Source organism: Pipistrellus hanaki (genome assembly GCF_964339955.1).
Source record: "Pipistrellus hanaki genome assembly, chromosome: 1".
Lineage (NCBI taxonomy): Eukaryota > Metazoa > Chordata > Mammalia > Chiroptera > Vespertilionidae > Pipistrellus > Pipistrellus hanaki.
Genome location: NC_140503.1, coordinates 1955370 through 1970415, shown reverse-complemented (window position 1 = coordinate 1970415; position 15046 = coordinate 1955370). Strand labels below are relative to the sequence as shown.

Here is a 15046-nt window from a genome sequence, read left to right as displayed (position 1 = left end):
GAGGGGGCAGGGGGGGTCCGACGGAGGGTCCCCCAGGGCCTGTCCCCAGGGGATGCCCAGTCCTCTGAGGTGGAAACCGAGGCTGGAGGCTGGTCTCTCGCGCCAGCTCTGGGCCGTGAGCAGTCCTGTGTTTCTGAGTCAGAGCCCCAGTGCAGCGAGGGTGGAGGGCACCTGCCCACAGGGCACCCAGCAGGAGCCCCCCCCCCCCCCCCCCCGAGCAGCCCTGGGAGGGCGCCTCTGTCTCTGGAACCCTGCTCGCCCCTCCCATCTGTCCGGCCCTCACTTAAGCTGCAGGGAACGGAGGCCGTGGGCAGGCAGCCGGAGCGAGGGGGACGGCCCACCCAGCCAGCGGGTGCCCGGCGGCTGGAGCTGGGACTCTTACGACCCCACTTCACAGAGGGGCACGCAGGCTCAGGGGGCTCATCACCCCAGTGGGAAACCCAGGGCTTCCCAGGGAAGATGTGGCAACATAGCCCCCCCCCCCCCAGTGGCCCACCTGCAGGTGGCAGAGGCGCTGCCGCAGCCTGTGCCTTCCCGTCGGGTAAGGGCTGGATTTCGCTCAAACATTTCTTACGCTGGGACCAGGTCTCTTAACTCAGGAGGCGCTGCATTGGCAGAGTGGGTGCCTGGGCCAGCAGGTGGGTCCGAACCCAACATGGCCGACGTCCTTATCAGGAGAGGGGACACAGACGTGTACAGAAGGAAGGCCACGCAGGGACACGAGAAGAAGACAGCCACCGCCCCAATGGGTTTGGCTCAGTGATAGAGCATCGGCCTGCGAACTGAGGGGTCCCGGGTTCGATTCCGGTCAAGGGCATGTACCTTGGTTGTGGGTACAACCCCAGTAGCGGGTGTGCAAGAGGCAGCTGATCGATGCTTCTCTCTCATCCATGTTTCTAACTCTCTTATCCCTCTCTCTTCCTCTCTGTAAAAAATCAATAAAATATATTTTTTAAAAAGAAAAGAGAGATGGCCACCTTCAAGCCAAGGGGCGCGGCCTCAGGAGGCACCAGCCCTGGGCTCACTTGGGCCCCGGCCACCAGCCTCTGGCGCCCGGAGAAATACCGTCTGTGTTTGCGGGCCTCCGACACCAGCCCACAGCTTGTCTCCGTCATCCCCCTGCCCGGTGGCTCCCGCCCAGGTGGGACAGGCCTGGATCTGTCCTCCTGGGTTTTCCCTAGGTTTCTTCAGGGCGCTCCGGGCGGAATGCCCCTCGGCAGGGCGGGGGCGCCTCTTCTGGGAAGTCTCCGTGCCCTCCCTCCCAGGAAGCTCTTCAGCTGGGCCTGGGAGTCCTGGGCCTGCCCCGCGCCTCTCCCAGGCAGACCTGGCCCAGGGAGCCCAGTGCACCCAGTGCTGTCACCTGTCCCCCCCTGGGCGACCCTCCCCCGTGTCCCTCACCAGCCGGGCCCATGGTTCTGCTCTCCTGGCTCTCAGGCGGCCCCCTGGGGCGAGTCTGAGCCTGGCAGGCAGGCCTGGAGCTGGCACCTCTGTCCCGGAGGGCGCAGTGGGACAGGGTCCCGCTGGCCGGGGTCTGACCGCAGGGGGAGCTGGCAGTGGGAGCTGGCCCCAGGGGCGTCCACTGCTCTGGAGCCGCCTCCTGGTCCCGGAGCCGCAGCCTGAGCCCGGCCGGGCTGCCAGGACTCAAAGGTTGGAGAGATTGGCTGGAAAGGCAGGGGCTGGAATGCTTCTGAAAGTGAAAGTGGGGGGAGGGCGGCTGGGGGAGGGGCTGGTGGGCAAGGCAGTGGCTGGCTGCTGGCTGCAGCTGGGAAGTCCCAGCTGTTGTCACTGGCTCTGGCTGCTCCAGTGGCCGCACCGCTGGCAGCGCTGGGGCGCGCTCCGCCGCCTCTCCTGGTGGCCTTGTCCCGCCAGGGCCAGTGTCTCCGTGCTCAGCAGGTACGTCCCACGCAGGTGGAGCAGGAGGGTGACGGGCACCGGGCCGGTGGGCGGGGACTCGGGAGAGAGGACCTTCCGGGCCTCCCAGGGGCCTTCCGGCCAATGGCCTCTGCTCCACTCGGAGCCCAGGCCAGCGCGCCAGCTAAGCCACAGTGGACACACAGGCAGGCAGGGACATACGACACGCGTGCGGGCACAGACAGACGGACTTGGGGAGAGCACTCGCAGACCGGCTGACACAGACCTTCTAGGTCAGAGGAGCACGCAAGGGGGCACACTTAGACCTATGCACGGAAGTGTGGGCACACCACGGGCTTCCACCCTGCCTTAGACGGCTTATCTGTGTTCCTTGGGCACCTGCCCAATGGGTCAGGCCCAACCCTGCTCTGAGGGCGCCCTGGTTAGAGGGCAGATGCCCCAGACCCTGTGCTTGTCCCTGAGGACGGGAGAAGGCCTGCCAGGGCCAGACCAGATCGGAGCGGGAGGTGCTGAGTGCGCTCTGCGGTTCAGCGGGTCCAGGAAGGCTTCTGGGAGGAGGAGTCACTGTGCCGAGCCCTGAGGAGCCTTGAAGGAGCTGGCAGCCGGGGAGGTGGGGGAGTCACTGTGGGCAGAGGGCACAGCCCTGCGAACTGGGGGAGAGGTGAGTGCTTCTGGTGCTCAGAGGTGGGGCGTGGGGGGAGCCAGAGAGGCTTGAGCGCCAGCCAAGGGGAGTCTGAGTGACGGCAGCCCCGAGGGTCTCACCAGGATGTGTGTGGCCATGGACGGGGAGTCAGGCTTTCCGGGGGCGTGGGGAGCTGTTTTCTAAGCGGACGATCATGTCTCCTGTGAATAATGACGGTTTTACCAGGCGCTTCCCCCATTTCCCCTCTGACTGCTTTTTCTTGCCTGATAGCGTTACCAGACAGTGTGGACGGCACGGTGAGAACACACCTGTCTTATTTCAGGAGACGCTTAGCTTAGCGAGCGTGCAAGGAGGGTCTCGGGGAGGTTTGTGTTTCCGCAGGATCCCCTCTCTCCACCAGCTGCTCTGAGAAAGGATCCGGGCCCAGGAAGGAGCCAGGCCCTGGGACCAGGGGAGGGGGGACGGCAGGCGGGAGGGGAGAGGGAGACACGGGCGCCTGGGGGACACGCACCTGCTTGAAGCGGCTGGTGTGGAGCTTCCAAGGGCGGGTGATGGCTCAGCCGAGGGCAGGTGGGAGGCTGGGGGTGGGATGGGCACTGAGGGAAGACTGGGTGTGGGGGGGGCAGGTCTAGGAACAGGGGTGGCGCTGAGGCGGGTGTAGGGGGGGAGGAAGCCCAGGCCTCACTTGTTGGTCACCGTCAGTGGCACCCGATGGGAGCTCCCAATGCCCACGTCTCCTGGGTGGCATTGCCGCCCCTCCCGCGGGCTCTGCAGCTGCGCTGGCCTCACCTGGGCGTGCGGGGTCAGGGCTCAGGCTGGGCCTGGGATTCCTGGGCCTTGGAGCTGGGCCTCTGGACACTCAGGGCAGTGGGGCAGGGAGCCAGAGAGATGCCCTAGGGGTGCGCAGAGGCCAGTGCGGGGCAGGTAGGGGCGACCTGACACCGAGGGTTCCCTCCTCCTGCGGCTGGCTCCGGGGTTACCGGGAGGCGGCCGGTGCCCAGAGGCTCAGGCCAGTAGGAGGGGACAGTCCCAAGTGCCCCTGAGACGACAGGTGGTGCAGCACCGTCCAAGGGCCCCTCAGACAGCAGCGGGGCGCCAGCACCCCTGGGTCCTGAACCCAGGTCAGATTTGGGGACCAAAGAGCGAGAGGCGAGAGAGGGCGCAGAAGCAGGGGTGCGGGACTGAGAGGCGCCAGAGCGGTGGGTGCAGGTGAGGGCGCTGCAGGTGAGGCTGAAGGTCTCCCCGGCGTGGCCCCAGCGGTGGGAGCCTCTGTGGGGCTTAGAGTAGGGGTGGCCGGCCGCCTTGTGCTCAGGGAGGTCAGGAATGGCTTGGGGAGCTGCAGGAGGGCCACCGGGTGGGGGGGGGGGGGATCAGCTGGGCCCCATGGGCCTTTGCTGCAGCTCTGATTTGAGCAGGCTGGGCCCCAAGTAATCTCCCAGGAGACCAGTCCCCAGCTGCCCCCTGCCCCCGTAATCCCCTGCCTCTAAGCTCCGGGGAGACCCTCAAGTCTGACCCCCCCTCCTGGCATCTGGGAGCTGCCCGCACCTTGGGCCCCTCTGCCAGCTGGCACGGTCCTCACCGCCACGCCTGCCCCTGCTGGGTGCTGAGGGCGCGGGGAGTGGGGAGAGCAGGGGCCCTGGCCCCTGTGCTAATGCTCCTGGCTTGTGTGGGTGGGTCTGGGTCAGGGCAGGGTCGCTGATCCTTGGCACCAAGGAGGACCGCGACCTGTGGCCTGGGTGGGGCTGACAAAGCACCGTCAGCCATCTGGCCTGCCCCTCCCTCAGCAGGGCCTCCTGCCAGCTGCCCGCAGCCTCTGCGAGTGAAGATAGGCCTCTGCTGGCCCCTGGGTGAGGGGTGGGGGTGAGGGCCTGTCCTGCCCCACGTGCAAGGACCCGGTGTTGGCCCTCAGCTGGCCCTTGTGAGGGTGGGGAGCTGGGGCTCAGCCTCGGGGCCAGTGACTGCAGCAGGTCCTGCCCTTCCTTTGCCCCCGTTTCTCTGAGGCTAAGCCCCCCTCCCTGCCCCCCAGCCCTGCTGCGACCTCCTTCCGGTCCCGCTGGCACAAAAGGCTCTCTCCTCTCCCTCCCAGAGCTTAACCCACAGCCTGGAAGCCAAGCACAGCCGTGCTGGTTGAAAGGGAATGTGCCAGAGCCTGGGGGGCCTGGGTGGGGGTACCCCAAGCTCTGGGTGGCCAGGGCCAGCCTCTGGTCTGCACCCCCAGAGCCTAGGGACCCTCTCCTCCCTGCGATGGGGGCGATGAATGGGTGAGAAGCTGCCTCGGGCACCCCCGCTCCTGGTTAAATATAGACCAGGGCCCCTCCCACCGCGTCCCCGGGCCTGCGAGTCCCCGATAAGCTGCCTCCTCCACTGCCCTCAAGCTGACCCTCCCCCTCTGGTTCCGATGCCCCTGGGCAGGGGGCTCCCAAGAGCGTCTGAGGGCCCCTGAGCAGCAGCAGGCGGACAGGCCACGTGGGTGAGCTGGGCCTGGGGGCGGTGAGCCCTGGGGTGGCGGTTGGCACTTCAGGCCTGAGGACCTGCAGCCCAGGGTCCAGCCCAGGGCACCGTGGCTCGGGCTGGGCCCCAGGAACTGCATGCCATTTCCCCTCTCCACTCCGCTGGAGGGCCTGGCCTGGCAGAGCGGTGAGGATGTGCACCTGGGGGAGACCCCTGGAGCGGGTGTGGGGGGGCTTCCTGGAGGAAGTGGCCGTCTACCTCTCCGCACTGGCTGCAGCCTGGCACAGACAGCACTGGCCTGGGAGCTGCCATTTTGACAGCCCGGGCCCACCTCCTGGGGGAAGCTTCCCTGACCACAGCTGGGCCCCCACCAGGCCCCGCCCCCACGGCTGGGCACGCTCAGGCCTCCTGCGCCCCCTCCTGTCCCCAGCTCCCCGCTGCCGCGATGCTGACCACACCTCGGACCGCGGCGGCTGCGCCGGACCTGCACAGCCCCCAGGAGCCCGGGGAGCGGCCGCCCCCAGCGCAGGGCACTCGGCGGGCAAGCAGCGGGGAAGCACCCAGCGCCCAGCGGGAGGCCTCGATGCCAGGCCTGGGCACCTTCCGGCGGGCCTTCTCCCGGGTGAGCCAGCGGGCCGGGGGCCGGGCCGCGGAGGAGGACGCGGGCCTGCTCCGCCGCAGCTCCCGCTTCCTGCTCCGGTCCCTGCGGCGCTCCCAGGACCACAGGCCGGCGGCGGACCCGGGCCAGGCCCCTGCTGCGCCAGGCCCCGGCCCCGGCCCCGAGGAGCCCTCCACGGCCATCGATGGTGTCCGCCGGCAGGCATCGCCCAAAGAGGAGCCGCAGGAGCTGGAACCCGAGGCAGGTGAGGGCTAAGCCAGAAAACCGAGGCCAGAGGGCGGGACAGGAGCCCGGGCCTGGTGGCTCTCCCCAGCCCCCGCCCCAGCCCCGCCCCCGCCCCCGCCCCGCACAGTTGCATTTTAAATTCCTCTGGCATTTCTGTGGCGCGGGAGATGAAGTGACTCTCACGTCTCACAGCTGGGAAGGGGAGGAATGGGATTTGAATCTAGATTTGCGGCTCCAGAGCCCTGGCCTCTTCCAGCCTCCCTGGCTCCTGGCCCGACTAGGGTGATGGGCAAGGCCCCGCCCTCTTAGGTCACGGGGTCACAGAGCTTGCTGGGAGCCATGGCGGCCTGGAGGGGCCCAGGGGGAGGTAGAGGCTCCCAGAATGGGGTTGGCCCGGAGCAGGAGCCGCACAAAGTGCTCCCACGGCTGGACACGGGCAGCAGCCTGGGCATTGCAGTCTGACCCCTGGGCCTGCAGGAGGGGCTGCACTTGAGGTCCAGATGGGGCTCAGCAGAGCTGGGGTGGCGGGAGCAGGGTGCAGGCGGGCGGGGCAGGGGCTGATCCGCATGCTGTCTGCAGCCAGGCTTGGGCCTGGGGTTCTGCCTCTTCAAACGTGACTCCGGGGGTTCGGGCAGTAGGGGATGTTGCTCCTGGAGCGGCCTTCAGCGGAGCTCGGGGCCAGGCAGGCCGCTCGGGGTCAGCCTGGGGTGCCCTCACCGCCCCTCTCCTGCCTCCCGGCGAAAAGGCAAATCCGTGGCGGATCTCATCACCGAGTGGCAGCTGCTGGCGGCCTTCGAACAGCTGCAGCGCCTGGAGGCGCGCCTGGTGGCCGAGAAGGCGTCGCACACCTTCGAGCAGGACCCCACGGGCTTCGCGCGGCGCGCCATGGACGTGTGCCTGCACTACGACGGGCTGGCGGCGGAGATCCGCGCCATCGTGCGCGAAACGCTGGGCCCCGACGGCGTGGCTGCGGCCGCGCTGGCCGAGCTGGCGCAGGTGGTGCGCGCCGAGGAGGAGGCGCACCCGGGCCCGCCCGCCGACGGCGACTTCCTGCGCACGCCGCGCCGCTGGCGCGGGCTCTGGGAGGACGCGGTGCGGCGGAGCGCGGGGGAGCGCGTGCGGGCGGCGGGCGCCGGGGCGGCGGAGGGCGCGGCGGGCCTGGCGCGGCTGCTGGCCGAGCTGGGCGGCCTGGTTCGCCGCGACCTGCAGAAGGTGCGGCGGGAGGTGCAGCCCGCGTGCGCGGCCGCCGGCCTCCCGGCCTGGGAGACCTACCTGCGCGCCTACCACGGCGCCGTGGCCCAGCGCCTGCAGGAGCTCGCGCGGGACGCCCGCGGCTGCGAGCAGCTCTACATCCTGCTGGACTGGGCCGCCAACGTCTACGGCAGGTGCGGCTTCTCCTCCCCTCCTTCCCGGGCGCGGGCTGGCGATGGCGGGAGTCCCGGAGGCTCTGGGCACCCTCTCCGCGGGCTCCAGGCCCTGGTGTGCCCTGCCAGTGCTTTCACAAGGGGCCCCCAGGGGCCGGCTCCCCAAACTGGAGACCGTCCGGGGTCGTCCCTGCCTGGGCAGGGACCCCGCTGGAGGGCCCGTGCTAGCCCACAGGGTGCCTCCACGTGACTCAGGAAAGGGCACCCTCCAGGCGGGACGCAACCGCCGGCTCTCCCTGCTCGGCGTGGGCTGGATGTTACCCTCACGCCCTCCCTCGGTGCCCCGAGGCGCAGGGCACCGGCCGGCGCTCCCGGCTCTGCAGGGTGACGGGTGGGTCGCCTCCCGCAGCCACAGGGGGGAGAGCGCGTGGGAGGAGGGTCCTGGGCGCAGTCACGTGTTCTGAGAGACACGCCCCTCTCTGGGCTTCCCTGCGGGGGGGGGGGGGGTCTGCAGCGACAGGCACTGAGCTGCGTGGCACCGGGGCGCTTAGAGCTCAGCTTGGGGTGGACTCTGACCAGGAGGGCAGAGGTCACTTCCGAGGCAGCCTGGCCAAGGTCCAGGAGGAAGCCCTTCCTGTGCATTCTGTGCGCACACAGCTGATTGGCCCGGAGCCAGGAAACCGGCAGGGACAAGCTTGGGGGTGAGGTGGGGCGTGATTGGAGACCCAGGTTTGGGGCTCTGCGGGGGGTGGTGGTGAGAGTGTTACCCTTTGAGCCCAGCCAGCAGGGCGGGGGCAGCCGCTGCCTCATCACCCCCGCCCTGCCTTCCAGCCCTAATTTCCTGGACGCCCCTGACCTCACTCTGTCCACGGAGCCACTGCCCCCGCTCCTGGCCCCAGAAGTGTGGGCCCAACTGGAGAGCGATTACACCAGCTTCCTAGAGGTGAGGCGCGCGTGGCTAGGCGACGGGGGGCGGGCCTACGCTGAGCGCCCAGGCTGCCCAGGATTCCAATGCGGGGCTCCACCCCCCCAATCCCCACCTCCTCCCCCCCTCCCCCCAGGCCTGAGCCAAGGACGCGGCTCCTGAAGTAGGGGACACCCGATCTCCCTCCGGGAGGGTCTCACGGCGCCCTTTCCCCCCAGACCAAGATCGCCAGCTGCTTCGAGAGCATCCTGCAGCTGGAGCAGAGCCGCTGGGCAGCCGCCGTGGCCCCGGAGGTGCTGCAAGACCGGTACCACTCGTCGCTGTCCATCGACGTCCACATGGTGCGGCCCGGGAGGGCGGGGGCTGTGTTTGGCCCAGGCGGTGTTTGGGCGGCCCCTCAGCTATAAAACCCAGCCCCTCCTCCCGACTCAGGCCGGAGCTTGAAGGCCCACGTGGGGCGGGATGGGGGCCCCTGGTGGCATGGCAGGCGGGGAACTCCAGGCCACAGCTCCCAGCCGGCCCCCGCGTTCAGGTGGCCGGAAGCTGGAGCCGCGATGCGAGGCAGCAGGGCAGCTGGAGCCACTAGCTGGGGGCAGGGGCCTCGGTCCGGGGCTCACGCGTGGCCTCGCTCCCAGCTGGTGGCAGAGCACGTGAAGGCGGCGGGGGCCATCTCGGCGGAGCTGGAGGCCACCACCTTGCGGATCTGCGCGCGGGCGCTCGGCCTCTTCCTGCCCAGGTGCGCGCCGTCCTCGCCTGGGCGGGTGGTGGTGTCTCCCGGCAGAGCCCGGCCGGTTCGCTCAGTGGGAGATCCGGACCCATGGGGCGGGGAGCCTCATCCCTAGGCCCGAGGTTTGGGGGGAACTGGAGGGGAGGTGGTCCTGAAGGGAAGGAGGACCCCAGGCCTCTGCGCTCCCGCCCCCAGGTTTGAAAAGACGTTTCTGGAGTCGGAGGCGGTGAGCGAGCCGCACCTGGGCGCCTACATCAACGCCTTCGAGGAGCTCAGGTGGGTCTCCCGCTCCTCCTCGGCGCGGTGCCCTGCGCGGTCAGCAGGGGGCGCGCGAGCTCTGGAAATCGGGAAGGCGCACGCAAAGGAGACAAATTTGAACCGGGCATGGGGGATTCCGGGAGGCCTCCAGAAATGCCCCTCACCTGCCCCGTCCCCGCTGCGGGCCCCTGGGCACCGCGGAGCCGAGCTCCCGGAAGAGATGCAGAGAGTGCCGAGGCTGAGCAGAGGCTGAGAAGTTCCAGCCAGCGTTCTCCGTCTCTTGCCAACCCTGCCCACATCCAGCCAATGTGGCTCCATGTCTCTCCTCCCTGCATCCCAGCAGCCTTCTTTCTCCGTGGGACACTCCCTTTTCTGGGAAGCGGGGTTATTCTGGGAGTGAGGCCTGGGCCACTCTGCCCCCGGAAGCCAGAGGCCCTCCCTCTGGGCTGGCAGTGCTGCCCCATTCTGTGCCTTCAACCCGAGGCCAGGGCTCAGGATCCTCAGCTGTGGGGGCACTGCTGCGGCAGGGACAGACTGAGCTGTGTTGGGTTCAGATCCAGCTCGGCCACTTGCTGGCTGTGTGCGCCTGGAGAGAAGTCACTTCCGCTTTCTGGCCTCCTTTGCTGACCTCTCCCAGGGAGGTCAGACCGCGGCCGCCTGGGACTCAGTGCCGTGGAGAGTCCGTGCATAGCGGCCTCAGGAACTCTGGGGATGTGCCAGGCACCGTGCCAGCGCTTTACCTGCCCGGAGCATCTCACCCTGGGGCGGCGTCCCTGTGTGCAGATGGGGAAGGGGAGCTTAGAAAAGAAACGCCACTTGTCCACCGTCTGCAGCCAGTCCGTGCTGCGGCCGGACTCATAACCAGGCCGGTCTGAATCCGAAGCAAGACCACAATGAGAAAACCTCTAATCTGGGTCCAGCTTGTCCGTTCAGCCCCAGGGACCCTTCGCTACCCCTGGCAGGTAGCCTCTGGCCCAGCCCTGGCGGCATTTTAGCCTGCCCTTCTGTGTCCCTGCACCGGGCACTGGGCATAGCCTAGCCCTCACTTGCCTCCACACTGAGATGAGACATTGGCACCTTCAGGGGGCGGTCCTGAGGCTCCAAGGAGGGCCCGTGCCAGGCTGGGCTGGGCTGCGTGTCCCAGAGGGATGGCGGGTTGGCCTAGAGCTGCCGCAGGGGCACCCTGGGTGCAGTGGGGCCACCCCCAGGCCCCGGCCCTATGCTTCCAGGACTGGCTCCTGGAGCTGTAGTTCCGTCCCCTCACATGGCGCTGCTCCCAGGTTACCACCTTGCGTGGCCCAGGCCCTTTGCATTATGGTCTAAGGGACGGAGTTGCTGGCACCTAGCCCATAACTGCATGCCGGCCTTGTCCGGCACCCTCGCTACTTAGTGACCTGTCCTGGCCCCTCCCAGGACCAACCTCCTGGCCAGATTCCCAGGAACCTTCACGGGGCTGGAGCAGCCCCTGGCAGCTGCCACTGGCATCTTCCAGAAGCGGCTGCTCCAGGGTTTGCAGCACGACGTGCAGGTGAGTGGACAGGCCCTCTGCCTACTTTCCACACCCAGTGGGTGCCCCGCACCCTGGGGCCCGGGGCCCAAGTCACACTTCATTTACTCCGGGGCAGGTGCCCAGACAAGGACCCAGCTGGGCAGGAACGTCAGTCTCTACTTCCTGGAGACTGTAGTCAAGGAACCAGGCCTGCCCAGCCAGCATGGCTCAGTGGTTGAGCATCCATCTAGGAACTAGGTCAGGGTTCGATTCCTGGTCAGGGCACATGCCCAGGTTGCAGGCTCCATCCCCAGTGTGGGGCCTGGAGCAGGCAGCCGACCGATGATTCTCTCTCATTGATGTTTCTATCTCTCTCTCTCTCTCTCCCTTTCCCTTCCTCTCTGAAATCAGTAATTTTTTTTTTTTTTTTTTTTTTTAAAGAGCCCTAGCTGGTTTGGCTCAGTGAATAGAGTGCTGGCCTGCAGGCTGAAGGGTCCTGGGTTTGATTCTGGTCAAGGGCACATGCCTGGATTGCAGGCTCCATTCCCAGTAGAGGGTGTGCAGGAGGCAGCAAACCAATGATTCTCTCTCATTGATGTTTCTCTCCCTTCCTCTCTAAAATCAATTAAAAAATGTATTTTTCAAAACTTTATCACTTAAAAAATAAAAATAAATCAAATAAAAAAGAAAGAAACCAGGCCCCTTCCCCAGCAAGACCTGGCTGCAGGCTCAACCCCAAACCGAGCCCCGGAGCCCTGGGTCCCTGGGGGGCCTGGCCATGACTGCATAGGGCCGCCGGGCACTGTGGAGAGGGGTCCGAGACCCCCAGGGTTCCTTCCCTGACGGGCTGTCAGGAGCCCCGCATGGCCCCGGGGGAGGCGCTACTGGGTGGGGGCACAGTTGGAAGGCCCCCCTCGTCCTCGCCCAGCCGCTCTTCAGGCTCCTGTGCACCAAGGCCTGGCTGACGGAGGACACGCTGCGGCCCCTCATGGACAAGGTGGTGGCCTTTGCCGGCCACCTGGAGCGCGTGGTGCCGCCTCGCGCGCAGGTACTGGGGAGGGGTGGCCCTGGCGGGTTCCTGCCTGAGCCAGGCCCGGACTCTGACCCTGACCCTGACCCTGACCCGCCCCCCGCCCGCCCAGGAGACTCTGCAGGAGGTGCACCGCTACGTGGTCCGCGAGTACCTGGCGCAGGCACTGAGGCCACCAGAGCGCTTCCGGGGCGCCGAGCGCCTGACCGGCTCCCAGAAGATGGGCCTGGACGCCCAGGCCATCAGCGACACCTTCCAGGGCCTGGTGAGGGCGCCTGCGGGCCTCCGGTCCCGTCCCCTCCCCTCCGCTCCCACATCCCCTCCCCTCCGCTTCCCGGAGTTCTGGGGCGGGGCCACTGCGAGAGGGGCGGGGCCGGGGCCGGGGCTGCACAACATTTGCATATATTTACATACATTGTATGGCGCTCCCAGAGTGAGGGTGGAGGGCCTCCTCCCCGCACATCCACCCTCCCTGGCTTTGGCTCTGACTCCAGGCAGCACTTCCGGCGGGGCCTCAGTTTACCCTCTGAGCAGAGGGGGAACCCTGAGCGTACCCGGTCAGGGCTGGTGATGCTGCCAGGAAGGGGTCGTGGCGGGGGCTGCACTGTGGAGGGGCTGCAGGCAGGGCCGCAGGAGGGGCCCGGAGGTGGCCAGCCCTGCCTCCCTGCCTCCGCAGGGCTCCGAGGCCGCGTGGCTGGACCAGGCGATCCCCAGCGTGGCTGACATCCTGGGTGAGACCTACAAAGACGACATCCAGCGGCACCTGGAGGCGCTCATCGGGAGCTACCCCGACATCAGGTCTGTCCCCCGCTGCTGCCCGGGGTTCCCAGGGCGCCGCGGGCCCTGGGCGGGGCCTTCTGCCTTCCCTGAGCTGGAGGTGAGCAGGTGAGGGGCCGCCTGGAAAAGGGGGTTCCCCTGCCTCATAATCTCTCTGGTTTTCACTCTGTCCTGTGGGGGATGGGGTACTCTGGGATCTCGCGGGGTCCGGGCCTCTTCAGTGCCTGATGGTGGGCACATGTCCCCCCCCCTCCCTCGGGGTTGTTTGGGGAACAAGCTCTCTGGGGGCCCTGCCCGGAGGAAGCAGGCTCTGCTTGGGGGAAGTGGGGGAGAAGGGAGGGCGAGTCATCACACCATGGAAGTCCCAGCCATGCCGTGGGGAGGGGATGGTAGGGTGAAGCGTTCCTGCCCGGCTGTCTCTGACTGATTGCCTCAGAGTGGACAGCCCGCTCCTGGCCCCGGGATTCCCCTGCCCCCAGCAGCCCTGACGTCCCAGGCTCCTGGAGGCGGGGTGGCCTGGCCCGGAAGGGGTGACTAACAAGGCCTCCTCCATGCTGCCTGGCTGGGCTCCCTGCACAGTGCTCTCAGGGCGGCCCTCCCTCCCATGATGCTCCTGGCTGCGCCCCCTGCACAGCATCCATCCTCCCTGGCTCCTCCCCATCCCGGAGTTCCTGACCCTCTGCCTAGGCCCGTCCCCCGCGGGCGGCCTCTTCTCTCCCCCTGCCGGACCCCCACGCCAGCCAGCTCCTCTGTCAGACCTGCCCCAGCAGGGGCTCCCCTCTCCGGCCGGGGTGTCCCGGAGGTGCTGGGTCTCCAACCAGGGCCTGTCTCCGCAGGCGGGAGCACGTGCTGGCCATCCTGGCGCTGCGCCGCCTGGGCCGCCGGCGGAACCACCGCCTGCTGCAGCGCGCCCAGGACCTGCTGAGCGCGGGCCGCGCTGGCGCCAGCACCGGCACGGGCACCGCGGGCGGCCGCGTGCTCTTCGAGGAGGTCCCGGTGCCCACCTCCGTGGACGTGCTCATCACCTGCATCTAGAGCCGCAGGGCGCGCTGCAGGCGGCGAGGCTCAGCCACTGGCCCCGGCCTGAGCCCCTCAGCCACCCCCCCTCTAAGCCGGAGGCCGGAACTTCCATCCGCAGCCACGCGCGGCCGCCGGGCAGAGGGACAGCAAGGAGAGAGGCATTCCCGGCATCTGCGGGGGAGCGTGGGGCTGGGGCTCCCGCCCCTGCTGTCCGGCACCGCCCCTGTCTGAGCGCGAGACACAGTTTTTAAAAATAAACCCAAGCCCTAACCGGTGTGGCTCAGTGGATAGAGCATCAGCCTGTGGATCGAAGGGTCCCAGGTTCGATTCTGGTCAAGGGCATGTACCTGGGTTGCGGGCACATCCCCAGTAGGGGGCGTGCAGGAGGCAACTGGTCGATGTTTCTCTCTCAGCAAGCGGGGAGGACGGACACTAGGAAACGCCGGGGTTTGTTGTGCAGCCTAAGGGATTGGGTTAGACACCGGGGACTTCGGGCTGTGGGGCTCCTGCCAGGCAAGTGAGGGGAGGGCGCTGAAAGGAGATCCCTCCATTGGGCACCTGCACCCGCCTCACCCCATCTCCGAAGCGGCACTGAAATTTGACTCCAGCCCTCCGGGGAGGCTGCTGGGAACCCTTTTGCATTGGCAACCTCAGCTTGGCAGGAACCTGGGCGTGGAGGTGAGGGGTTGACAGGAAACAGGCAGCAGTAAAGGTGTGTCCTCCCCGCCACCCCTGCAAGGCCCCACTGGCTCTCAGCCTGGCCCTGACCATGGCTGCAGAGGGAGCAGGTAACTGCAGGGGCGGGACTTCCCTGCCGGGCCTCAGCTTATCCCTCTGGAGCCAGGCCCCTTGGGAGCCCCAGGAAGTTGCCTCCCACGCACAGGGCGAGGGTCCTGAAAGGCCGCAGGGGCCCAGGGGCCGTGTCTCGCCCTGGCCCACCTCCCGGCACCACAGACGTCACCGCGCAGAGGCCAGGCAGCGCCCTCCCCGGCGGCAGCACCGCAGGGCTGTCCGGTGGGGCCCCGGGGGGGGGGGGGGGGGAGGTACCAGGGCTGCCCCCTCATGGGTGCTCAGGGGCTGGAGGTGGGGTGGGGGAGAGAGAGTGCCCAGGCCTCCCCAGTGGGAATCGGGTGGGGTGGGTAGGGAAGGTGGGGGTGGAATGAGGAAGAGGAGAGGTTGGAGGTCTCAGGTTCCAGGTTGGGGGTGGGGCAGGGAATATTCCAGAATTGCCAGTGAGCAGCAGTCCTGTGTGTGTGGGGGTGGGCGGGGCAGGGGGCAGCCAGCAGAGCAGAGTGTTCCTGGCCCTGCCTCACACCTGGTGCCTGCACAGGAGGCCTGGAGCCTCAGCCACGGGGAGGGGGCCCTCAGGGGGTGCGAGCCCAGACTGGGCTTCCCCCTGGCTGCGGTTGGGCTGGAGGCTGCCTCTGCACCTCCAGGGGGGCCTGGGCTGGAGCCCCCAAACCTCACAGGCAGGCCCCGACTCCAGGCCCCTCAGCTCCGGGATGGACAGCTGATCCTGTCCATGGAGAAGCCAGCAGAGGGAGGAGAGGGCACTGCCAGGGAGGAGGGTGCCAGGCAGAGGCAGGACCAGGAACCCCTGGAGGGACCGCAGCCGGGACTGTCCTGCCCCAGGAGGAACACAGACA

General features: G+C 67.9%; 1 protein-coding gene across 4 annotated transcripts; it reads left to right on the top strand.

Annotated features, from left to right (window-relative positions):
• Window positions 1–1750: 1750 nt before the first annotated feature.
• EXOC3L4 (exocyst complex component 3 like 4) lies at window positions 1751–14405 on the top strand. 4 transcript variants are annotated; one of them, XM_084888902.1, is made up of 12 exons: window positions 1751–1893; window positions 5397–5829; window positions 6556–7195; window positions 8006–8117; window positions 8318–8440; window positions 8735–8835; window positions 9022–9102; window positions 10498–10612; window positions 11502–11621; window positions 11716–11868; window positions 12280–12401; window positions 13217–14405. In XM_084888902.1, the coding sequence occupies exons 2-12, from the start codon at window positions 5412–5414 to the stop codon at window positions 13413–13415; spliced, it is 2184 nt and encodes a 727-aa protein (XP_084745028.1). In that variant the 5' UTR covers window positions 1751–1893; window positions 5397–5411; the 3' UTR covers window positions 13416–14405. The 4 variants fall into 4 exon arrangements, with proteins under 4 accessions (XP_084745028.1, XP_084745029.1, XP_084745027.1 ...); XM_084888903.1 differs by lacking the exon at window positions 1751–1893 and adding an exon at window positions 2049–2144; XM_084888901.1 differs by lacking the exon at window positions 1751–1893 and adding an exon at window positions 2311–2533 and having other exon boundaries at window positions 13217–14404.
• The last annotated feature ends 641 nt before the right edge of the window (window positions 14406–15046 follow it).